This window comes from Megalobrama amblycephala, linkage group LG24, assembly GCF_018812025.1.
Source record: "Megalobrama amblycephala isolate DHTTF-2021 linkage group LG24, ASM1881202v1, whole genome shotgun sequence".
NCBI classification, from domain to species: Eukaryota; Metazoa; Chordata; class Actinopteri; order Cypriniformes; family Xenocyprididae; genus Megalobrama; species Megalobrama amblycephala.
This window is the reverse complement of record NC_063067.1, coordinates 28,206,595-28,233,906: the sequence shown is the minus strand read 5'-3', so window position 1 is coordinate 28,233,906 and position 27,312 is coordinate 28,206,595. Positions and strand designations below refer to the sequence as shown.

Genomic DNA, 27,312 nt, shown 5'->3' with positions numbered 1-27,312 from the left:
GCGAGAAGGCCTGGCTCGCAGTCTCCGCTCTAATTCATCCCAAAGGTGTTCTATTGAGTTGAGGTCAGGACTCTGTGCAGGCGAGTCAAGTTCCTTCACACCAAACTCGCTCATCCATGTCTTTATGGACCTTGCTTTGTGCACTAGTGCGCAGTCATGTTGGAACAGGAAGGGGCCATCCCTAAACTGTTTCCACAAAATTAGGAGCATGAAATTGTCTAAAATGTCTTGGTATGCTGAAGCATTAAGAGTTCCTTTCACTGGAACTTAGGGGCCAAGCCCAACCCCTGAAAAACAACCCCACACCATAGTCCCCCCTCCACCAAACTCTACACTTAGCACATGTAGTCAGGCAAGTACCATTCTCCTGGCAGCTGCCAAACCCAGACTCTTCCATCAGATTGCCAGACAGAGAAGCATGATTCGTCACTCCAAAGAACATGTCTCCACTGCTCTGGAGTCCAGTGGCGGTGTGCTTTACACCACTGCATCTGACTCTTTGTATTGCACTTGGTGATGTAAGGCTTGGATACAGCTGCCCGGCCATGGAAACCCATTTCATGAAGCTCTCTACACACTGTTCTTGAGCTAATCTGAATGCCACACGAAGTTTGGAGGTCTCTAGCTATTGACTCTGCAGAAAGTTGGCGACTTCTGCGCACTGTGCACCTCAGCATGCGCTGACCCCGCTCTGTGATTTTACGTGGCCTACCACTTCGTGGCTGAGTTGATGTTGTTCCCAATTGCTTCCACTATGTTATGATAGCACTAACAGTTGACAGTGGAATATTTAGTAGTGAGGAAATTTCACGAATTGACTTATTGTTCAGGTGGCAACCTATCACGGTACCACGCTTGAATTCACTGAGCTCCTGAGAGCGACCCATTCTTTCACAAATGTTTGTAGAAGCAGTTTGCATGCCTAGGTGATTGATTTTATACACCTGTGGCCATGGAAGTAATTGGAACACCTGAATTCAATTATTTAGATGGGTGAATACTTTTGGCAATATAGTGTATGTGTTTATATATATATATATATATATATATATTAGGGGTGTGACGAGATCTCGTGGCACGAGATCTCGCGAGACTAATATGTGACGAGATTTCTCGTCGAGGCGAAAAGTAGTCTCGTGATGTTGTTGCCATGACAGAGTGTTAGGATGATTGGGAAAGAATATGCCACCTCTACGTTTACATTACGCCTCCACTGTCGTTTTGCTTTGTATTTAAATAAAAAACATTTAATTCAGCTGGATAACGGTTGCCGCCGCTCCATATTTACAGAGTTACGCGCGATCGCTAAAAGTGAAAGTAAACGCGCGCGCGCATTCAAACGTGATTTCAATACCCGCATTTTGAAAGCGGCTCCCTGATGAATGCAAATATCTCTCAATATGAAAGCTATTTTAGGCTGGGCAGTGTAGTTGTAACCATCTCTTAGCTCTGTATCAAAGAAAAAATTGGTCTTATTTGCACTTTTGAATATTGAGAGAGTGCGATTATGGTTGCACTTATTGTAAAGTGTTACCATAAAAACAAATAACAGTTTCTCTTAATCTTATTAAGCACAAACAATAAGGTTTCATTTGTTAACATTAGTTAATGCACTGTGAACTATCATGAACTAACAATGAATGACTATTTTTATTAACTAACATAAACAAAGATTAATAAATACTGTAGCAAATATATTGCTCATTATTAGTTGATGTTGGTTAATACATTAATGTTAATAAATGAGACCTTATTGTAAAGTGTTAACATTTTTATTTATACTGTTTTCATTTCTATGATCAGTTTGTGGAAAGGAGTTCAGTTAGGAGATCAAAGGTTGTAGAAGCTCATAAATCATGTACAGTAAGGTCTGAAGAGACTGAAATACAGAAGAGAAGTCAGTCAGTTGAGTTTGTGGCAAAACCTTTTACAGTACTTGAGTATTGTTGTCTTTTACTGCATATGATAATTCATACTAAGAAAGTAGAACTGAAATGACATTCATTACGAGATGATTAGTTAAAACATTTCAAATACACCTGCAGTATATTTTTTCTAGTCGTGTATTTCGCCATTGAGGATTTCTTAAAAATAGTGTGTAAAAATCTTGTCTCGTCTCGTCTCGTGAACTCAATCTCGAGTCTCGTCTCGTCTCGTGAGATACCCGTCTCGTCACACCCCTAATATATATATAATGAAATTAAAAGCAGAGATGGCTGATAGGACAGTGGTGAATGGTTTGCAGCTCCTGAGCATCACTGACAAATATCTAATCTTGTGAAATGTGTAATAAGTACTGATGCTCCGTAGTATACACACAGCACGTGTGATTGCAAATCTCGACAGTGAAAGTAAAAGCTCACATGCATTCAAAAGTGATTTCAATACTCCGCATATTAACAGCAGCTTCCTGATGCTGGCAAATTATTTACATTATAATTACCCAACTATATAATTGTGAGATAAAGCATATATATAGAAAGAAATATATTTTTTTCCTCCCATCTCATGTGTATTTGCCTTTAGGGGCTCCGTAGTACACGTCATTTCCTTTCCGAATATGGTATTCACCTGTTGTTCAGCTTCGGGCACATCCCTAATATACATATATATAAAATTTATACATAAATGTTTGAACGGAATGTTAATTTAACTTTTTTATTTTCCCCATTATTACAGTATTAAAAAGAAAAATTCTGCTGGCCATCTCAGGATTTCTCATCTGCTGTATTGTAAGCCTGATCATTGGATGCCTCGTTCTAAGATTCACCTGTAAATCAGGTACAAACAGAAAAAAAAAAAAAAAAAAAAATGCATGTACTTCTGAAATTAAGCATCTTAATTAATGATACTGTTCTCTTCATTAAAAAAAAAACAAAACAAAAAAACAAGCAGTATCTATTTACACCAAGCACCAACCCAATGCTTCAAATACTGTAGTACCGCTTCTACTGTAATTACATTTTCTTTGAATTGTATCTATCAATGGATGCAGTTTAAACAGGTAAACACTATTTACACTCTGTAGTGTTGTACAGTGGTGATCAGAATTATTGGCACCCTTGGTAAATATGATCAAAGATGACTATAAAAATAAATCTGCATTGTTTATTCTTTTGATCTTTAATTCATAAAATTAGCAAAAATTGAATCTTTCATTGAAGGAAAAGAATTGAAGAATTGACGAGATCAGAGGCCATTCCTTCATACAGAATCTCTCCAGATCCTTCAGATTCCCAGCTCCATGTTGGTACTTCTTCTCTTCAGTTCAGTTCACTCATTTTCTTTAGGGTTCAGGTCAGGGGACCATGGCAGAAGCTTCATTTTGTGCTCAGTGACACATTTTTGTGTTGGTTTCGATGTTTGTTTTGGATCATTGTCCTGATGGAAGCTCCAACCATGGCCCATTATTGGATTTCTAGCAGAAGCGGCCAGGGTTTGATTTTTTTTTTATCTATTGGTATTTCATAGAATCCATGAAGCCATGTATCTGAACAAGATGTCCAGGACCTCCAGCAGAAAAATAGGCCCACAACATTAAAGATCCAACAGTATATTTAACCGTGGGCATGGGGTACTTTTTATCCATGTGTGCACCAAACCCATCTGGTGGGTTTGCTGCCAAAAAGCTCTTTTTTTAGTTTCATCTGACCATAGAAGTCGGTCCCATTTGAAGTTCCAGTCTTGCCTGAATATGCTGGAGACTGATTCTGGATGAGAGCAGAGGATTTTTCTTGAAACCCTCCCGAGCAACTTGTGGTGATGTAGGTACTGTTTGATAATTTTTTTAGACTTTCTGAGACTCAAGACTCAACTAATCTCTGCAATTCTTCAGCTGTGATCCTTGGAGAGTCTTTGGCCACTCAAACTTTCCTTCTCACCACGCATTAGGATGATTTAGACACACGTCCTCTTCCAGGCAGATTTTTAACATCTTTAGTTGATTGAAACTTCTTAATTATTGCCCTGATGGTGGAAATGGGGATTTTCAATGCTTTAGCTATTTTCTTACAGCCACTTTTTATTTTGTGAAGCTCAACAATCTTTTGCTGCACATCAGAACTATATTCTTTGGTTTTACTCATTGTGATGAATGATTAAGGGAATTTGGCATTTGTGTTTCCTCATGTTTGTACTCCTGTGGAACAGGAAGTCATGTCTGGACAATTTCATGTTTATGATCACCCTAAAAAAAATGTAAATATGAATGGGAATATACTTCAGAGATATTTTACTCATAAATATTCTAGGGGTGCCAATAATTGTGGCCAACGTGTTTTGAAGAAAAACATTTATTTCATAATGTGATCCCCCCCCCCCCCCCCCTCCCACTTTCAATTATTTTCCTTCAATGAAAGGTTAGATTTTTGCTAATTTTATTAATTAAAGATCAAAAGGATAAACAATGCATATTTACCAAGGGTGCCAATAATTCTGATCACCACTGTACTTCCCCTTTAAGGAAAGTGGTTTCCTAGTATGCTGTGCTGTCGGGTGAAGCATGTAATGTTGAATGATAACAAGCAAGCAGTAAAGAGAGACATTTGTACTTCATTCAGTTGTTGGTCTGAAGATATTACACCCTCTAGTACACTTAGTGTAGAGACAGCAGCTTGACGTTGAAACAACTGTTGGATCTAGCCAGAGCATTTGAAACACCAGAAATGCAAGTAGCTGGCATCGAAAATAACACACAAGTCAATGACATTGAGCGTGTTGCAGCGATACCACAGACAAACTTTAAAAGAAAGATGACAAGTAAAAGCCCACAACAGAAAACAGTACAAAGAAAACAACAGTCAAAATGGAGAAATTTTGGTGGCTCTTTTCCACATCCTGGTGGACAATCAGAATGTCCAGCTAGAGGTCTGTCATGCAAATTCAGCAGCAAACCAAATCTTTTGCACGTTGTTGTTTCAACAAACTACGCAAGGAACAAGACTACAGAAAACCTGAGACATGGAGTCAGCCGCGACCTCAAGTACAGTTGATGAATATGTCTATGTCATGCAAGCACCTTCAAACATCAAACAACCAATGACAAAAGTGTGGATATCTCAACAACCTGTGGACATATTAATTGATACTGAAGACACAGTCAACCTTCTTGACAACAACGCCCATAACAGAATAAATATGTTGACAAAACTGAAACCAACAAACAAGAAATTATTACTGTATGGCAAGCTACACCCTCTTCCACTGCTTGGAAAACTAACCACTGATGTTTCAGCTCATTAAAGAACCACTGAAGCAACTTTCTATGTGGTTCAAGGAGACCATGGTTCTCTGTTCAGTCACAAAACAGCTTCAGAACTTGGACTCATTCACATTGTTTACTCTGCAGACATAGTTCAGCAGCCTACCCTTTCTGTTCAGTGTATGCTAAAATACCAAAACATTATGAAGGGCATTGGAAAATTGAAAAACATTCACGTTAAGCTACACATTGATGAAACTGTCAAACCTGTTATCCAGCCACATCGTCGTATCCCCTTTCCACATCTGAAAAAATGTGGAGAAAGAACTGCAGCTCCTTGAGGATCAAGGCATCATAGAAAAAGTCTAAGGTCCAACACCATGGGTCTCACCCATCGTTGCATAGCCCAAGCCCAAAAATCCAGAGAAGATACATATCTTTTTTGACATGCGCTTGCCAAACCAAGCCATATGCAGAGCGAGACACATTTCACCAACGGTAGATGACATCATCCATGATCTCAATGGAGCGGTGATGTTCTCTAAACTGGACCTTAACTCAGGCTATCGCTAACTTGAACTAGCACCAGAGTCCAGATCATCATAACATTTTCAACCCATGTTGGACTGAGTAGATATACAAGGCTCATATTCGGTATCTCATCAGCAGTTGAAGTTTTTCAAAATACCATCCAACAGGTCCTGCAGGGAATCCCTGGAGTTAGAAATTTCAGTGATGACATTCTGGTGTATGGCACCACAACAGGTGCCCAGAACAGATCTCTTGAAGCAGTCTTTCAACGACTGCATGCAAACAACCTGACAATCAACAAGGACAAATGTGAATTTCACAAAACATCCCTGGAGTTCTTTGGATATGTATTCTCCAATTGTGGCATCACACCTGACCCCCCAAAAATTGAGCCAATCACCTGTATGCCACCTCCACAAATCCAGAGTGAGGTAAGAAGCCTCCTAGGAATGGCCAATTTCAGTGCAAGGTTAACTCAAACAACCTCTGAGGGAACTCACAAAGAAGGACTCTCAATGGCTGTGGAGTAAAAAGCAAGAAGATGCACTGACAACCATCAAAGAAAGACAATGCCCCTGTGATGAGCTACTTCTATCCTAAAAATAGAAACTAATGTCATTGTTGATGTCAGTCCTTTTGGCCTTGGCGCTATCTTGGCACAGAGAGACAAAACCACTAATCACACTTATATTTTTGCTTATGCAAGCAGGGCCTTGACCCCAGTTAAACAGAGGTACTCTCAGGCTATCGTCTGGAGCTGTGAATACTTCCATCTGTATCTTTATGTTGCTGAGTTCAACATGATCACAGACCACAAACCTTTAGAGCTAATCTTTAACAAGCCTAAATCAAAACCGCCAGCAAGAATCAAGAGATGGGCTCTCAGACTGCAGCCTTACATGTACAAAGTCATTTACAAAGTAGGGAAGACAAATCCAGCTGGAAAGACAAATCCATGTCTCGCAACCCACAGCAACTCCACAAGACCTCCATCATGCATGATGTTGACACCAGTGGTGTAGTCCTAAAAAAATAAGTGGTGTACTATTACACAAAAAAAACGACAAAAAAAAAAAAAAAAAACATATGCCAGTAAATCTGTTTTATGTTGTTGTTCACTAGTAACATGTTTCATTAAAAACAAATATATACAGTGCATTCTAAAATTGGTTGACATTTTTATTGCTTTACAGTTTGACTATTATTTAAACATGCTGCTTTGGAATTATATTCACTGTAAAAAAAAAATGATATATCTGAAATTAAAGTTTCATTTTATTCAAAAGGGTGTTAAAAAAGTCAATTATTAAAAATTTAATTTATTAACATTATAAAAATGTGGTCATAGTTTCACAAACAAACAAAAAACAGTAGTCAGGCTGAATGAAAATTTAAACCACTCTCTGTCGGTAGGTGGCGCATATGGAAAAGCAGAAATAGAGTTGTTTCCCCGGTAACCTCTGTAAACTCAGTTTTGTATTATTTATATACATGTAATATCAGTTTGACAGAATTTTCTACTTCAGTGTGCCATAGAGTCAAACTATATCATTTTCCATTATAGCATTTGTTATGAAAAATAGCAACCTACACAAGCCTATAGAAAATGTTTGACTTTCTCTATAGCGTTTTAAAGTGTTTAACTCTCAAAATTCAAATGGATCGCACATTTTATCATCAGTGTCGGAATGGAAATCTTATCAAACTTTTGGAGCGTGATAAGATTCAGAGAGTAAAGTTAGCCTAGTATGTTTATGATTCCCGCACCACTAATGCATTATAAACAAGGCTTCAGTTGCGCTGATGGTCTTTTCAGTTCGTACGGAAACTTGGAAAACGCATGATGTAGACTATATAATTAATTAATAGTCTTATTTACTCACCACCATGTTTCTCACGCCGAGACCGCTGCAGTGAGAGAAATGCGCTCAATGCACGGCTCAAAACACCGAGCGGCGTTGATCGGAGTTCTCTCACTGAGCGCGAAACGCACTGTGAAGCCTGGTTTTTAGCCGCTATGAGCGGGACAAGGTAGACAGAAGTGCTCATGCACCAATTACATCAACGAATCGCGAGTTTACACAACAGCATTGGACACACAGTTAAAGGGGAAGCTAACAGGACAATATTTTATGGACTTTCGAAGCAAAAAACAAGTGGGTATACGCAAATACTGATCCTTAGAAGTTGTAAAACGCAAACAGCCCTGAGCAAAAAGTAAGCATACGGCGTATGCGTGCGTATCGCCCCGACTACACCATTGGTTGACACAGAAATGCACGTCAACTTTATCACCACTAACGTAGAGCCCTAAAGCCATGACACTGGAGGAAGTAAAGTCTGCAACAGCAAAGACCTGCCTTCTTCAGCACATCATCAACATCGCCCACACAGGTCAATGGCACAGACTTTATGATAATTTCACCACAGAGCATGATCTGTCTGATTTAAAATCATTCTACAATGTCAGAGAGGAGCTTACTGTCCTGGATGACAGGATGACAGTGTACTTCTGAAAGGACACTGCATAGTTATGCCAAGGGCCCTGCAGCACAGAGCACTTGAACTCGCACATGAAGGCCAGCAGGGTTTAATAAAACAAAACAGCTGCTGAGATAAAAGGTCTGGATCCCTGGAATAGAAAAGCAGGCAGAACAACTAATATTAGCCTGCATTCTCTGTCAAGCATCAACTACCTACAACAAACATCAACCGCTCCAGATGTTAGTTACCTGAAGGTCCATGGCAGAATGTCTCTGTTGACTTTTGCAGTCCGTTTCCCTCTGGCGACTATCTTCTAGTTGTTCTGGATGAATATTCCAGATTCCTCTTTGTAGAGATAACACTATCAACATCCGTGCATACAGTCATTCCATTACTGGAGAAAATATTCTCCACAGCAGGCATTCCCAAAATAATGAAGTCTGACAACAGGTCTCCATTCTCCAGTCAAGAAGACCTTGCGAGCTTCACAACCCACCTTGGTATTCACCATCGAATGATCACCCCCTACTGGCATCAAGCCAATGGTGAGGTTGAGAGATTCATGAGAATCCTCAAGAAAGCAATATCAAATGCCACTGTTGAAGGAAAATCATGGAAACAAGAATTCCATAAATTTCTGAGAAATGACAAACTACAGTGACATCTCATGGACTCATGGATTACATAGAGTTAGACAAAAGCTAAACATTATGAAGAAGCACTGAGATAAGTTATTGACTAGTTTGTTTTAGGTCCTCCCATTATAGCCAGCTGACATGTCTATATATCAGATTCTAATTTCTATTTACTATACTAAATTCATTTTACTTGTTCAGTCATAATTTAAGTTAACGTAATTTAAAGAGCATATACTTTCAGTTACTTTTGTATTTCATTTTTCATTCTTGTTCTCCGGGTGAATTAGTATTATTCATAATGTTTTCTTTTTCTAAAACAAAGGGAGGGACAAAGTGTTGTACTTCCCCTTTAAGAAAAGTGGTTTCCCAGTGTGCTGTGCTATCGAGTGCGAGTGAAGCATGTAATGTTGAATGATAACAAGCAAGCTGGAAAGAGAGACGTTTGTACTTCATTCAGCTGTTGGTCTGAAGATATTACACCCTCTAGTACACTTAGTGTAAATGGCTGCTACCTAAAAATATAAAATTGCTTTTAAACACGTAAACCTTTGACGTGGATTCAGCCATTTTGTGTTTGTTGTCATACAATACCATTCAGAAGTTTGAGTTTTGGCAAGATTTTTAAATCGTTTTGAAAGAAGTCTCTTATGCTTATTAAGACAGCATTTATTTAATCAAGAATACAGTAAAACAGTAACATTTAGCTTCTGTGTTTTTAATTATATTAGTAACATTTTATATTTAATTACTTCTTACAAAACTTTTGTTTCATATCATTATCTCTAGAGAAAAAAGAAACAGTACAAGAGGACTTGTTTTTCTCAATGGCAGACTCCAATAACCGTAAGTTTTTCTGTGATGGGTAGGTTTAGGGATAGGGGATAGAATATTGTCTGGTATAGTTTGGTTTTGTGTTCATGTTCAAGTTTCATGTTTCATTATGTTCATGCTTCTTGTTTCTTTGCCAGGGCTGCATTCTGCCCCGGCAAATGTTGCAAAACGTTTTTTTAAATGGAAACGGTGGTGCGTTGCACACCCTGTTCTGATGATGCAAAAGTTGCAACTATGGCAGCTGAGAAGGCCATTCTTTGTGTTCTTTTTGAAGAATTTTTGGATCCTGATGAAGTCGGTATAAATACATGTTGAATACTGCAAAATACGTTCAATGTTACAGTCAATGCCCTTGCCGTCCTGAATAAAAGAGAACACATTTGTAAACAGCTTTACTTGTACCAATTGTGCAAGCTGTCTCTTTAATACCGTGTGGTTTATATACATGTTGATGCTGATTGGGCTGACATTTTTGACACACCCACCAAACAAGAGAAAATGTATCTCAAACCCTGTTGCACACCATTGCACACCGTTTCCAGGAAACATGTCGTTCAACCCAGAAACCTTGAACTTGAGCTTGAACGTGCCCCAGGTTTGTTATGTTTTGCCATGTGATCCCATGTCATGTGATTCCCTTGTCCTCATGTGATCCTGCCATGTGCTCCCTTGTCATGTGTCCTGTGTTGTCAATGGTTCATTGGGTTGATTGTGCACAGGTGTGTCTTGTCATTAGTCCCTGTGTATTTAAGCCCTCATGTTTGTCATTTTTCTTTGTTAAGCATTGTTCCGTGTACCACTGTTTGGTCAGTTTGTTCCTGTTCTTTGTTTGCCAAGCTTAAGCCATGCCATGCCATGCCATGCCATGCAATGCCAAGCCAAGTCAAGTCTATGTTATGTTTTGTTTGATCTTGTAATGGAATAAAACTGCACTTGGGTTATCCACGACTTGCCTACAGTGGATCCTCATTACAAATGTACAGTTTGTACAGTGTATATATATATATATATATATATATATATATATATATATATATTTTTTTTTTTTTTTTTTTTCAAATGTAAAAATGCAGAAGGATTTCTGTGGTGGGTTGAGTTAAGGGATAAAATATACAGTTTGAATAGTAAAAAAACCTATGTCTATGGAAAGCCCTCATAAAACATGAAAACGTCTCAAGTTATGCATGTAACCATGGTTCTTTAAAATTGGGAACAAGATGCTGTGTCCCCTAGGGGTTGCCAGAGATGGAAACTCGAGTCTGCGACTTGGACTCAAGTCGCACTTAAGTCACAAAAATAAACGACTTGCAACTTGACTTGGACTCATGAACTACTAACTCGTGACTTGACTTGGACTCATGAACTACTAACCCAAGACTTGACTCAAGACTTGAGTTGAACTTGAAGACAGAGACTTGTGAAAAATGCAAATCTTTTGGCGTGACATTCCAGATTATGTTCTCTATTTACTACCCCACACGATGGCACGAAACACCACATTTTACTATCCATTCATTCCCAAATATGTGCTGCAGCAGCAAATATCACAAATCATCTCTAAACACACCAAGCAATTGAGCGCGTGACACATTTGAAGGTACACAAATTCATCACCCCTTAGAAAACTTGTTAAATTAGCAACAAATAATAACAATATAACCAAGCCTTACCTTGCAATAAACTTTGTCATTTCATTTGAAAAGCAATTAATTAATCCGAAGGGAAGCTGCGGTTTTGCACAGCTGCAGAGGCTTGCTTGTGGTCCGTTTTCAAGAAGTACATGTCCTTTTCATTTTTTTTTTTTTTTAATTTATTTTTGCACAAGTATTTGATAATGCATATAATATCCAGATTTACCATGTTAAATTGTATTTGGATTGAACGTGCACTTCCACGTGCATTTTATGACACTGTCTGTCCGACTTATTTCCACAGGCCGGTTTGTTAAGTCGCAGTGCGTTATTATATCACCTTATCACAATCGAGACACACAAATGGAAATGTTGTTCATTGTTTTGTTTACTGTAACGCTTGTCTATACATAGATATTGTTACCGTCAGCGCTCACTGGAAGACTACATTTTCCAGCATTGCTTGAGATCTACAGCAAACAACCGCAACTCATATAGCTCAAAATACACGGCACTTTTTTCCTTGCGGTGGTTCTAAATAGTATCATTTTGTATAAATTTAGAAAGTAATAGAAATTATTTAAGTAGTATTTTGTGTGCTTTATTAGACCATTTTAAAGTAAAAGTAATCTGTTTTGATATTTAAATAAACTGTTTATATTATAACAACTAGCTGAAAAAAATATATTGATAAAAATAGAACAAAGACTTGACTTGAGACTTGACTTGGATCCCTAAAGACTTGAGACTTGACTTGGACTTGACTTGACTTGGTCCTCAAAGACTTGAGACTTGACTTGAACTTGACTTGACTTGGTCCTCAAAGACTTGAGACTTGACTTGGACTTGACCGCAGGGAATTGTGAACATGTCTGGGGGTTGCTAGGGGGAATGCCTCTGGCATGCCAGGTGTTTTAAGTGTCTGAAGTCTAAATACAACAATGAACTTGACATCGGCAGGTGGCAGTCTATGACGTCACCACAGGTGCTATGAAAGGGCACCTGAAAATGACGTCATCCACTTCTTGTCTGAAGGAGACTTTGCAGGAATGTCTGAATCATGGCAAAGGGACGCAGCATCTCATTCCCTATTCTCAGGGAACCTTGGTTACGTGCATACTTAGAGATGTTCCCTTTCGAAAGGGAACTTGCGCTCTTAGGGGTCGCTATGGGGAATGGAATACTCATGCTGCCATGCTGAAGGGATGAATGCCTTATTTGCTGAGCTAAGTGAAAGACTCAAAGAGTCTTCATCCCTAGGTGCACCAGTGACAACCATAGGCAGGAGCTTCTCAAGAATGGAGGCCTCAAGGAAGACTCTAACAGAGGAAGCCTAGCTATGTTCATACTCAGACCAGCTTCCAAAAAGGCTCACAGAGAGCCTAAAATACTCAAACTTCCAAAAAGCAGCCCTAGAAAGAGGAGGCCTTAACAGCTGGCCCACGAGGCTCCACAGGTGGAGGCCTAAATAATAATATGAGGCCTAACAACGCTCATATAAGCCAAGGAAGCTCAAAGAGAGCCCGGCGACTTAGCAAATAATAGCCGAGCTCTTGAAGCGGATGCCTTCAAAATAACTGCTCTCTAATCGTGAGGAGGCCTAACAATGCCCCACACTCAGGATGTCTAGAAAGGAGGCTCACAGTGAGCCTTCAACTCAAAAAGGCCTCCGCTCCGTGGAGAGTGGAAACCTAAATAAATATAACTCTTGCTAACAAGAGGAGGCCAGACGACCCCCCACAGTAGCCATGGAGGCTTAGAGAGAGCCTAACAACTTGGCAAACATAGCTAGGAGTGGAGGCCCCTCAAAGCCCCTCCTGGCATAACCAGGTCCTTCAGCAGATCAGCCTGGTAGGCTTGCAACACAGCCAAAGTGTGCATCAACATGCCATCCTGACCTACTGCCGCATATGCTCTGGCATTAAGATGCGAGATGACGTTAGTAGGCAGAGACGAAGCCTTAAACGTGGATGCCACGCCCATTGTGAAATAGCTGGCCAACGTCTCTTTGATCGGAGGCATCAACGCTTTCTCATGCTCCTGCATTCCCTCAACAACATCATAAATCACCTGAGCGCGGTGGGTATGGGCAGTATATGGCATGCTCTAAGATCTCTGCACCTCATTGTGAAGATCTGGGAGAAAAGAAAGGCACGTATGAGATTGATAGTTATGTCCCGACAGGAACCGTTAATCTAGGCGACCGCGAAGGGGCTCAGGCTTCTCACGTTTCCACAGCATGTCTATGCCTGACGTCCCTGTTGAAAAAAACAGCTTATGCTGGTTAGGTATGTTTTGAAGCATGGCAGCTGGTTTAAGCTGGTCAAGTGTTGGTCCTAAGCAACTAGCTCCATCTCAGGACCAGCTTATAACCAGTTTAGGACCATCTTAAACCAGCTCATGACCAACTTAGGACCAGCATAAACCAGCTCAAACCAGCTGCCATGCTTCAAAACATACCTAACCAGTATATACTGTTTTTTATCAACAGGGATAACATCCAAAAACTCGTCATATGCTGAGCAAGTGGGCTGAGAGCACAAGGAGCATTGTAGCTGCCGGATCAGATGATGAGAGAGATAATGCATCATCATCTGGCAGCTCACACTTCTGGTAATGACTGAGAAACAATCCGCGAGCTCCACCTATGATCCCCACAACTTTTGTTTCCTACTCTCCTAAGCCGCAGCAGGTCCTGAACTGCGAGACACAGATGGCTGGCTTTATTCCTGGAAAAAAGGGCCAGACAAGAGTGAAAGTCCTCATAGAAAGGCGCTCAAAATGCATGCAAAAAGTCCCCTCAAGGACTGAGCCTGCGAGCTGCTTACTCATGTGCATGCACATATCGCGGTGTCACATGAAGCTGACATTGAAGCAGAGTGAGTTCCCTTTCGATAGTTAACCCAGTGTGTGTGTGCGTGTGTGTGTGCACGCATTTACATTTATATGGATCTTTAATTACTCTATAGAAACTGCTTCACCCTTGGAGCAGTACATGGACAACAGTCCCACAGAGATGGAAGGTATGCCTTTTACTGTGTTTGGCCGACATTACAATCAAAAATACAATCATGTACTCATTTACTCATTTACAAATGGTAGTATTTCATATACCGAGTCTTATATTTTGTGATAATATTATATAATTCAACAATGTAGTTTTCTGTCATTTTGCATGAATTTGCTTGCATTACAAGCCAGAATTATGATTTGAACTAAAATAAATTGCCACACTCTCTAATACCATTCAGAATGTGAGGAAAAAGAAGAATTGCTCACTGATCATGTTGCAGCTCTTCCTGAAGATGATGTGATTAAAGGTAAGAGATCTAACAAACGTATATCTACACATATCTATCATATCATATTCCTCTTCCAGTGTCAGAGCAGTGGCGCGCTTGTGCTGCCGTTTCACGCTGGTGCTGTCTGTCTGTCTGTCTGTTTGATTGTTTGCTGATACGTTTTTTGGATATGTTTCTTGGAAACGTTTCTACTGGAAGTCAACAGATCTTGATTGTCTGGATTATTTTCTGGATTACTTTCTTCACACAAAAAGTTTTGGACGACTGTCCTGGTATTTTTCACGATCCTGTCACACTGATTGTCTGCGAGCCCTCTCCATTCCTATCCACGTCCTTCTCGTCATCTGGCACAGTGAGTCTCCTCTCTCTGTCATTTTGTGGTGTCAGTCCTTGGTTGGGTAGCCCTCCCTTTTGTGGATTGTGTGGATTTCGATTCGGTTCTATGTATGGGTTGTTGAATAGTTCTGTGAGTGAATGCTGCGCAAACTGCCGCTGCTCTCTTTTTTGTTGTTTTATTACTGTTGCCTTTCCTGGTCTTTTTAACTAAAAGGACCTGAGGACAATTTTACCCAAATAGAAAACATCAACTATTCATTAACTTTTAAAGTTGTACCTGACTGGTCTGACGCTTTTGATCACGGCTTCTGGTATCGCTCCCTTCTCAAGGAGCTATCCCGGTGTTTGTTTGCAACAATGTGGATCAGCTGACTTCTTATGTTGATTATACTTTATTTCTTCTACCATCCGGTGACATTGATACTTCAATATACCGTGGCGGAACTTTTATCATTGTGATTTTGTGTCACTGAACCACCACTTACCCTTCAATCTCACCAGGACATTATATACTATCCTCGGCAGAAGTACATCCATCACCGGTCATGACGGAATTATATCTTTGATGACACAGGTCCAGTACAATATTTTTGGTAATCCACCTCGCATCCATCAAAGAAATCAAGATGGACTGTTGACCACAGTGTGTTAGCCAACATAGCCAGGACAAGTAGTACTAAATCCGGTATGAATGATCTAACTTTTGGTGTATTCGATATTCGCTCGTTAACAAACAAAGGACCTCTTATTTATGATCACCTGAATGATAAGAAGTTTGATTTCCACTGTTTGACTGAAACATGGCAACAACCCCATGATTTCTCGCAGCTTAATCAAACCGTTCCTCCCAGCTTTGTTTACACCTGTCAACCCCCTAGCCTCTGGCCGAGGAGGAGGGTTTGCTATACTTTATACTGAGAAGTGAAAGAGCTCTCCCATAACTGTGCCTTTGTATGAATCATTTGAGTCCACTGTTTTACAAATTAACGGCCTGTTCCTACTGTTGTATCTGCTGTTTATTGTCCACCCAGGAGCGATACAATTTTTTTTTCTGTATTTTTAAGTTTAGAGTGTTCCACATCTCACAATGTTATTATATTGGGCGATTTTAATATACACATGGATAATGTCATTAACATTCTCACCAGAGATTTTATATCGTGCCTTGATAGTCTTGGAATACAACAATTTGTTGATTTTCCAACCCACTGTAAAGGTCACATTCTTGACCTTAATTGCTGCTCTGGTGTAACCCCTTCTAACTGTTTTGCATTGGACTTGCCCATATCAGATCACAAGTTAACTCCCTCGGGTTCGCCGGTCACGCCGTCGATACCACAACGTTTTTTTTCTTACCAGTGTGAAAGAGACTCAAAATACTTTTGTCAATGTTGCACATACAATTAAGAGTTATACACCATTTTAATCTGTGGAATATCTTCTTTTATTTGTGTACACAAAATGTTGTTCTTTTTGTAAAATAAAGAAAACAAACATGATGCATTATCTGTCATCTCCCTCTGAACAAAGTCCAATCTGATAGTTCTCAGAAAATGAACTGTAACTTGGTGAATACTAATCACAAAAAAATAGACTTATGTCTAAAGAAACATTGAAATGTCAGGTTTTAAATTGTGTAAGTCAAATCGAAAACAAAAATTCTGTGTTTATGTAATCTGTATGAAAAAAGAGCCATGTCAGACATCCGTGAATCAGCTCATTATCCGCTAATGCAGTCACACCCACAGAACGAGTGCTATTCAGATGCAAATTCTGAGGCAATACATGTATACATTGTCTCAGTCATGTATTTATTGTCTTCAAAAGTGTTTATCTGTATGTTAAAGCAATGGTTAGAGACCTCTGGAAGACATGCTGTTAGTTCCTGGAATGTCCTGTTCTTTAGATTAATTTGTGGACTAAATGTGCACAGAGCGCCCTCCGGCTGCAAGTATGAATTGAAAACACAGTATCCAGTGCTCATAGTGATGACAATAAATATTAAATAAATATTACTCCATCTGTATATAAAATTGACATAAATTTATGAGAATCCATCAATATTTCTCCAAATGTGCATGCTTTTAAGCTAAAAGGCTATATGAAATGCCATAGAGGTAACATGAATGTTCAGATGCTTTGCATCACAGAAATACATTATATTTTAAAGTATATAGAATACCATTATTTTAAATTGTAATAATATTTCACAGTATTGCTGTTTTTTCTGTATGTTTGATATACACCATGATGAGCTTAAGACATGATCACAGAGGGTTTTTTCACAGCCTACCTGACTGAAAGAGCTCATTGATATGCAGGTCATTATGCGATTCTTTTGTCTTCTCAGGTGTGAATTACAGGATTATTCACGATGATTCACTCCTCCGCGCATATTGTGTTTCTTGACAAAAAGTGTCTTACAAAAACTAAATCAATATATTATTTTATATGAACGAGTAGGCAGGATATTTTTACATCATTTTGAAGCAAAAACTCTAGTCTACAACCTCCAATACCCAGAACGTCTTGTGAACACAGATTTAATATATATTTTTTGCCTTTATTTCAGTGACTTAATCTTTTTGATTTTTCAATAACTATGTATAAACGTTATTCCTTCAAAAACACAAACATGTACATACATGTTCCTTACATATTATGGTAGCCTAGTTTGTGCTGAATACAGTGTAATGACACTTTTTTTTCCATTAATGTTTATGAACAACTGAAAAAATCACAAATGTCAGGGCATGTCAAAACTTCTCCAGGGCCCCGAAAATCCTCAGACCCCAGAGGGTTAATATCATTCAGTGTTAACTTAATGGTAGAAAAAAATCAACATCGGTCGTTTCATCTCATTTTCGGAATGTTAAGAATATTGATCAATTTGCTCATTCTGATGGACTTAATAATTTCTTGAAGAGAGATGTCTTTTCTACTCCGGATGACTTGGTTTCCTATTATAATGAGGGACTGCATAGTGTGTTTGATACACTTGCACCTCTAAAAACCTGGACTGTATATTTTTCTCATTCTGCACCTTGGTTTACACCTGAATGTCTGTGCATTAAAACTGGACTTACTGTTCATAAAGATATGTATGCAGATCACATGCTCTCTTGCAAGAATGCTCTTTTAACCACTAAATCATAAAATCCTGATACCCTTCCTTCCCACCTATATTCTACTGATTTGTGTAACAAATTTATGACCTTTTTTATAACTAAAATTGACAATATCCATCAAAAATTGACTCTTCGAAATAACATGGCATGTGATCTGCCGTATCTGCTTTACCATGACTGACTTCTTTCATTTTATAGTTTTGAACTTCCAACTGTTGATAATTATGTCTTATCCGACAATCCGATTTTCAAACAAACTCAGTTGTCAGATCATGCTTTTTTAATCTACGTCTGTTAGCAAAGACACTATCAGATTTTGAGAAGGCAATTTCAGCTATGGTTTTTTTCTCGAATGGATTATTGCAACTCCATCTACTTTGGAGTTGATGGTAAAGCACTAATGCGTCTGCAGAAAATTCAGAACGCAGCAGCGAGAATGATTAAGTCTGTAAAAAAAACATGACTCCGTTACTCCGCTTTTAATTTCACTGAAGTGGTTGCCAGTACGTTATCGAATTGTTTTTAAGATTCTCGTACTTGTTTTTAAGGCCATTCACAATTTAGCGCCCAATTACCTGTCTAGGATGGTGACAGTGTATACTCCGCCCAGATCATTGTGATCTGAAAACAAATATCTGCTTTCTGTTACTAAGACAAAATACAAACACAAAGGTGATCGAGCCTTCTCTCGGAGCCAGTCCTAAATTGTGGAACGATCTCCCAGTCGCTATTAGATCCATCAAATCTCTACCTGTTTTTAAAGCTATGTTAATCACATTTGCTTAACTCTGAATGCAAGTTCTAATGATGGAGAGTGATGTTTAATGTGTGTTATGTGTGTGTTTTATATTGTTTTATTTGTTTTTATTCATACTTTTTTTTTTTTTTTTTTGCCACTGTGAAGCACTTTGGACAACTAACGTTGTATTAAATTGTTGCTATATAAATAAAATACAAATACAAATACAAATAGAAATCTAAGTCTTCCACCTGTCAGTTAGATCCACTCCCTAGTCACTTGGTTAAAGCCTGCTTAGCCACTTTGTCTGGTATAGTAATCGATATTAAACATTCTTCTCTCACTTCTGTGGTTTGTTCCATCATCTTTTAAAGTTGCTGTCATAACTCCAAGACTCAAGAAACCAGATGCTGACCCTAATGACTTTTCCAACTTTCTGCCAATTTCCAATCTACCTTTTCTTTCTTGGAAAAGGTTGTTGCATCTCAGGTTCATGCTCACCTCTTAAAAAGTAGCCTGTTTGAAAAATTCCAGTCTGGTTTTTGGCCATTGCATAGTACAGAGACTGCCATGGTAAAAGCTGTTAATGATCTGCTGATGGCAGCTGATTCTGGACTCTTAACCATACTTATCTTACTTGATTTAAGTGTGGTGTTTGATACCATTTTTCCATCAAGTTCTTTTAGATAGATTACCCTCTATAGGTATCACTGGTGTTCCTCTCACCTGGTTCAGATCTTATCTCTCCGGATCCACTTAATTTCTCCAGCTTAAAAAATTTCAGGTCATACTCTTCATCTGTTACCACTGGTGTTCCTCAAGGCTCTGTTCTGGGCCCTCTTTTATTTATCATTTACTTATTTCCTCTTGGTTATATTTTCAGGAAATATGGCATTCGTTTTCATTGCTATGCGGACAAGCACCCCGTTCTACTTATCATCCAAGCCAAATTCTACTCTTCTGTCTTCCTCTCTCTCAGATTGTTTAGAGGAGATTAAATCCTGGTTATTCACACAGTTTTCTCAAGATGAATACTTATAAAACAGAGGTTCTTCTTGTTTGCTCTAAATCAAATTTGTCAAAATTCAATAGCTTTTCTCTTTACATTGATAATTCTATCTCTCCATCTTCTCAGGTTAAGAGTCTGGGTGTTGTCCTTGATAGTACTTTGTCTTTTGAAATGCATGAGAACAATATTACTTCGGTCTGCATATTTCCACCTACGGAACATCAGCAGTCTTTCGTCCATTTCTCACATCCAATTCAACAGCCATTCTTGTACATGCTCTAGTCACTTAACGCATTGAAGATTGTAACTCTCTTCTGTTTGGGTTACCTCATAAACTCCTTCATAAACTTCAGTTGGTCCAGAACTCCAGCTGCCTGTATAATTACTAGAACCTCTTCCATTGAGCATATCTCTCCTGTCCTCTATCATCTACATTGGCTTCCTGTTAAATATAGGGTAGAGTACAAGATTCTGCTTCACTTTTAAAGCTCTTCACAATCATGCACCCACATATCTTTCTGAATTGCTTCATGTCTACACCCCGAAAGCATACACTTCGATCTTCTTTATCTGTTTCTCTTGTTGTACCCTCTGTTCATTTAGTCACTATGGGGTCCAGGGCATTCAGCTGTGCTGCTCCTCGTCTCTGGAATTCTCTTCCGCAATCTTTACAAGAAAGTGATTGTCTGGCTACTTTTAAATCATGTCTTAAAACTTGCCTTTTTGAATTAGCTTTCTCTGATCAATTTTAAATATCTTATGTTAAATGGCTATTGTTTTATTGTATTGTCTTGATTTGTTTTATGACTATCATTCAACTGTACGGTGTCCTTGAGTGTTTTGAAAGGTGACTTTAAATAAAATGTACTATAATTATTATTTATTATTATTAATATATATTTATTTGCTATAAAGAATTTTAAAGAACTTTTAGTGCAGTGTAAAGGTTCCACTGATGTTAAAAGTTCTTCATGAAACAATCAATGCCAATAAAGAACATCTCGGTTACTGATGTAACTGTTGTATTGGGGTCTCACCTGGGAGATACCAGTGGCTAGTGAGATATATTGGCAGGAGGGACATAATGTCTCCGTTCCCTCTTTCAGAGAACAAGGGTTACATTAGTAACCAAGACATTCTCATTCAGTCAGTTGCATTTAACGTTATGTCGATACTGAAAATGAAGATTTTCCACCCGGTCCTCCACTTCGGGAAGAAGTGGTGTGATCACCACATCCTGGTTCAGACCAGCTCTCTCCATCTCTGGGCCACCTCTCTCAGAGCCACTTAGATGGACGCTTCGAGGGTTTAGCAGCTGCCTGGACAGGGTGCGTTGGCTTTCTGCAGGGGGCCTGGTTGACAAATAAGCTGATGTAGATACCATAGGGGGACGCACTGTGCACCCCAGAGGGCAAAGTCAGTCACTGTGTGCAGTTCCTGCATCAACCCCAGCTCAGAACTACCCTCGTGCAGCTCTTTAAAAGCTTTTGCCTGATGGACCTGCAGGAATGCAGAGGTGGCCAGAGTGGGAGACAAGGACGATTCCTCCAGGTGGCAGCTCTCAGCCCAGACATGTGAGGCAATGATCGTGGCTATAAGATGAAGCATGGAAATGACCATATCCAAAAACACACAGACGGAAAGACATCTTTAAAAAGACGCTCGTCGCCCGTGCTTGCTCTTTTAGGAAATCTGCTCTTGTGCACCAAAGCGCTGAGGCGTGAAACGCCGCACTTAACTATGCACTGCTCTTTCAGGAAGCAAATCACCGCTGGATACGCCCTCACACTGGCAGGAGAAATCTCCTCAGGAACAAGTTCTTTTAGCAATTAAAATTGCTATTTCACTGCAATCAGGAAACCGCTTCTGTCGAAGGATGACTGGAAAAGATTGATCGCTGTATACAACCGCTCGGCTCCGACGCAAAGTATGAATGAGTGAGTGCAAGCCGGTCTTATATGCCTGTATGTCTGGATAGGAGCGGCTTGGCATGCAAATCTCACTAGCCAATATCCATTGACTCATTTAGTTACCACTTAAAGATGATTGGGTTCCCAGGCGAGACCCCGATATGTCAGTATCAACATAAAGTCAAACGTGACTGACTGAATGGGAACCTTAATTTTAAGAGTGTACATAACATAAAGGAGTATAATAATGTTTCTGAGCAATAATTACACAATCTCAGAAATCAGTTATCACAAATGACTCACAATTTTTCTCTTAAAGATGAAGACTCACCAGCAGCAGAAGCTATTGTCCTGACATCATTTAAAGGTAGTTAAATTACACTTTTTAAATTGAGTTTTGTACTTTTTACTACTTGGTCTTAAAAGTCTTACCTCTTGGTGTTAAAAGTGTTTCACACTAAGCCTGAGTTAACATCTTTTAACCCTGGATCATAAACTGCCTCAATGCTTTATTAAATACTCGTGCAGTCATAAAAACATAGTAACCTCATAAATAATAATCACTGTTATTACACCTGTAAATATGCAAATAAAAAGTCCCAACCAGGTTTTAAAAATGTACAGAGTGAAATCTCGAAACCTGAGATTAACATTTTCAGACTCTAGAATAACAATGTCAAGTGCGATACAGATTTTGAACTAATTGTCATGTTTCTGCCTCTCCAGGACTCTGAACCATTATGTCAGCAATCAACATCATGATGGAGTTTCTATATTTGCACTGAGGGATCTACATGGCATGCTTATATTAAAAAAATTGCATTAGCATGGGACTTTGTCTACTAGCAGCTGCAATTTTGTATACTTTTAAAGGTGGAAAACCAGCTTGTTTGCAGCTTGAGAAAATGTAGAATTGAACTGCAGTGTTGTGGAGACAGCATACTGCCTTAAATGAAGACATTGATTGTAGAAGGAGATGAATAATGGACTCCTAGAAAGAAATTACAATTATCAGAAGTAACCTGTTTCTTTTGTTACTTGCAAATACAAATATTACAACATGACACCATAGGGAAAAGAAAATGATTGTAATACATCAACTGGATGTATTATTTTGCTGTTGTAATTTATTTTCATATTTAACAAAATATATATTTTTTTCTTCTGTATGAGTGCCCCCTTTAAAAAAAAATATAATTTACACATATTTTATTTGAGATATTGTTTTTGTTTGTGTTTTGTGTGTTCTAGATTATTTACTTTCAAATAAACATGTAAGACTATATATAATATACTAGACATATATATATATATATATATATATATATATATATATATATATATATACATTTTTTTTTTTTAAACTGAGGTCACTGTCAAACATGATTCCTAATGTTTTTTATTGATAGAGAGTCAAGATGTGGAGCAATAGATGTCATTACTAATAAAAAAGTACATCTGTCTCATCTTTGTTTAGCTTTAGAAAATTCTGGGACATCCACAATTTTATGTTCTCTATGCAGTCCAGTAGTGTCTAAATTGATTTGTGGGCATTTGGTGCAAGTGAAAGATAGAGTTGAGTGTCATCTGCATACTGGTGAAATGAAATATTGTACTGTACAACAGCTATAGGAAGCATTTAAGATAAATAATAGAGGACCTAAAATTGAGCCTTGAGGAACACAACAAAAAATGACGTAATGCCTGGAAGTGTAGGCACCCAGTGTAACATTGTATTCCCAGTTGCTTAAAGGTGTAGTATGTAAGAATTATGTCTGCTAGAGGTCGCTAGAGGCCTATTCAAAACAAAGGTGTAGCTTGATGATGCCAAGTTTGAGAGCAGAATCTTGGGACATGTGGTCTTCACCTCAATGGATGGTGCAAAAGAATAGGGATAGGACTCGGGAAGTATGTTCATGGATGTGATTATTAACGTTACTGTAGTATGAAGCAGAGCAGGACCGAATGTGGTAGGAGCTGAACGAGGTTGCTGGAGCGATTGCGCAACACATGCCTCACGAGCAGCGGAACTTTTATTATGCCACAGTCGCCGGCGCCACTTCCGCTATTCCAGTCATGAGTATGAGGTAACACAGCTCTGTTTATCAAATTAGCGTTCGCTTGGCGGCTGCTGTGAGACACTTGTTTGAGACACACTGATGTAAGCTAGATCGATTTTAGAATATCATATTAAATGCTGGATGGCTTGTGTTGATAAATGGCATGCAATTAATTTTAAAACGTATTGTATGATGGAGAAAGTTCTGTATTACTGTTACTAAAAATAAAGCTGCATCTGATTATGCTATGTTAGCTACTTGACAAAATAGTGTCTTTCTCTGAGGCATGGTAAAGCATGGTACTTGCAAAAAAAATCAAGAAAATTAGATTTAAACAATAAGACTAAACGTTTTGAGCTATATAACAACAATTAGTTTTCTGTCTATAAATGTAACCAAACAGTTGTTCCCTTGCCCATTAAAACATGTAATATATTGAAGCGTATTTGGTGTTTCCATGGTTTTTACAAAATAAAACCGTAAACCAAGGGTAACTCAGATATGACACAGTTGACAGGCGACTCCTCACGTGTCCCAGATCCTTGGTTAAAATTGCAATTTTCTCATGATTTACAAATAGTTGGAAACATTTGGGATATTGTAAGTACTCAAGTGAACAAAATATATAACACTGGCCTAGTGGTTTTTGGATTGCACCTTATTGCACCTTTAATTTTATGATGATTGTACTATTTCTATATTGGGGCTTTAACCTGTTAGCATGAACCCCCGCTTTTGAAAAAATCCCAAGAAATGGCATACCTAAACTAAAACAGATACAGTTCATGAAGCCTTTTGCACTAAAAGCATAAGTATGGTCTCATTTTAAAAGCAGATTTGCAGTTTACTGTAAAGTCAAAATTAATTATTGTCATAATGAAAAAATAGTTATAAATAGCTTAAATGTTTTGTAAAGTTATTAGAAATGTATTTTTATTAAATATCTTTATGAAAATAAATTGAAGTTAGCCTTGTTGCAATCTAGAAAAGCACTGCAGCTAAAGCCACATGCCTGACCATGTTATATTTCAAATCTGAGGATAACAATTCTAAAACTCTGAGTTTTATTAAATGTTTTTCAAGTCACGTGATTTTATTTTGAGAATATTCTAAAATGCTTATTGATAGTTATTGCCATCTTCTAAGCATCCATTCTGTATTGTCTCTATTGTTTTGTGGAGCAAATTGCCCAATTCAGTTTTAGTCTTCCCTGCACACATTCACACCTCTCAAGCCTGGTTATGGCTCTAATTATTCTTTTCTTTTATCTCTATTATAATTACTATCAACTTTCTATCCATGCAGATTTAATCCCTCATTTCTTTAATCAAACTTCTCACTTCACCTTCTTTGAGTGTGAAACTTATCAAATGCTCTTCTTGAAAAAAGAAAAAAAGAAACATTTCAGTGAGCTTTTACTATTCAAAATTATTCATAAAAATAACATATTTGCTCAGCTAGGTGGCAGGTGCTAGCATGTTAGCTTAGCACACCATCAATACACAATTTATGAGATTTCAATTTGAGTGTTTTAAATATCCTTTTGTGTCTGATATGGTTTTGGATCAAAACATCAGACAGATAATATATTTTTTATGGTATTCTACACAATGATAAAAGTTGTCGATTTGCATTGCATTATAAATATATTCTATTATTATGAAAATACCCAACATGGACAATATATGGTTTATCTGTGTTCTTCATGCCAAGTCTCGTGTTTGTAGTCTCGCATAGACCTTCATACTGACGGCAGAAGGTCTGGACTCTATTGCAGTTTTCATTGACCAAGAACCACCCGAGTGGACATTTGACTGACATGTAACACAACCAATCGTGGTTCGTTTTGTTCCACATCATGTTTAGGGGCGTGAAAATGTGAAGGTGATGTCCCTACAATAAAAGACCGGTGTGCATCTAATAAATTGTCATTCAAGAGTGCTGTGCAAGTTTACTGCAACAATGGAGCCACGAACTTCACATACATTTGAAAATCCAGCGTTTAGTTGATCCTGGTAAGCGCTCATTGTAACAGTTGTAAATACGATAGCGTTCGTCTTCCACAAGAGGGTTTGGCATCATGGCATTTGTTTCCAGGTGGACCATTAAAAAAAGATACACACATCTCCCAGAAATCCTGTAGAATTCAACCAACCAGATAATGACTTCTTGAGTCATCCTGAAGTGTTTCCAGTTAAGTGTGCCATATGCATCAGACGTTCAGCCAACGGTTCATGGGTGTGTCGTCTAAGGCTGAGACTAGTGTGTTTATTGTCTTCAAAAGTGTCTATCTGCATGTTATAGCGATCTCGCCTCTGTTATTTCCTGGAACGTCACATGATATGCCTGTTCATCACTAGTGCCATTTGTGGACTAAATGTGCATAGAGCGCTCTCAGGCTGCCAGTATGAATTGAAAACACAGTACATCAGAGTATCCAGCACTCTGGCACTCACACAGGATGATAGAGAACTAGTAAAATAACTGAGAGTTCACTCCTCAGATGCACAGCAAGGTATTCAAATGTTTAAAAATCTCCCAGAGAAATATGTTGACAGCACAAAGAATTGCAGGACATACAGGCAACTCCACCTCTCTTCTTATTAAATCTAGGGACACTGAAATATCTACAACCTGGTGAAGATTACAGGGACCCCTGTACGTGTGGTGGGAGAGGGAGAAGATCCTGATGTGCAGTACTTGCTGAGCTTGGTTAGAAGCCCATGCATACCATTACTTTCTTCTGGCAGATTTCTTATAGTAGTGACAACTGGGCGGAGGGGTGATTGTGACAGTGGGGTCAACTGCTTGTTGGTGGTGCCAAATGTTCTGTAGCTGTTGTTGTTTAAAGCTGTCAAAGGTGGATGAGTGATACTGTAGAGAAGGTTGGAAATGAGCATTCAAGTCTCATTCAAGTCAAGAGTTGTTTGGATGAAACCTGTTCGCTTTGAAAAGAGTTCTTCGCTCCCAAAACAAGCTGAAGTTGTCTGTGAAGTGCACTTCTTGAGCAACACATGTGTGGAGGCTAGCCAAGTGTTTAAGTCTGAGCAGCCTACTGAAGCGACCACATCACCATGGGAATGGGGCCTGATATATGCAATTTCACTGATGTAGAGATGAAAAAGGTCCAGAAGGCAAAGAACATTTTAGAACTTCAGATTGCTTGTTTAGGGGTGTCATTTGAGCCTGCATGCAATGGTGTTACAACAATTTGTTTTTTCACACTGGTTGAGTTTTATGCTTCTCAATAACATTTCCATTCCTTAAGTCAGCAATTACAGGAAAAAACAAAAAAAAAAAACAAAAAAAAACAGCTGTTTAAACCACTTTAATGCAGTTATTAAAACAGACATGTTGATCTTCTTTATCAATGCAAAAATGTTTTTTGAAAACACCTGCAATTGCTGAAAAAGAAGCAACTCGCAAGTCAAGGGTCAAGAGCTCAAATAAAGCAAACACTGATCCCCATGACAGTGACATCATTTTCAATAAGACATCATCTAAATCTCTGTT

The 27,312-nt window shown here is 38.6% G+C and overlaps 1 protein-coding gene across 14 annotated transcripts in view; it reads left to right on the top strand.

The window, feature by feature from the left end:
- Positions 1-22,983, top strand: part of LOC125259754 (hemicentin-1-like) — an 85,109-nt gene extending 62,126 nt beyond the window's left edge. For 3 of the 14 annotated variants that reach the window (XM_048177658.1, XM_048177669.1, XM_048177668.1), the window contains 6 exons: positions 2,680-2,781; positions 9,640-9,696; positions 14,285-14,338; positions 14,567-14,635; positions 22,059-22,106; positions 22,466-22,983. In XM_048177658.1, the coding sequence (XP_048033615.1) occupies positions 2,680-2,781; positions 9,640-9,696; positions 14,285-14,338; positions 14,567-14,635; positions 22,059-22,106; positions 22,466-22,473 (338 nt within the window). In that variant the 3' untranslated portion in view covers positions 22,474-22,983. Of the gene's footprint in view, positions 1-2,679; positions 2,782-9,639; positions 9,697-9,821; positions 14,428-14,566; positions 14,636-22,058; positions 22,107-22,465 lie in introns of those variants that run through there. The other 11 variants (XR_007182904.1, XR_007182903.1, XM_048177661.1 and 8 more) reach the window with 11 other exon arrangements.
- Positions 22,984-27,312: the final 4,329 nt, after the last annotated feature.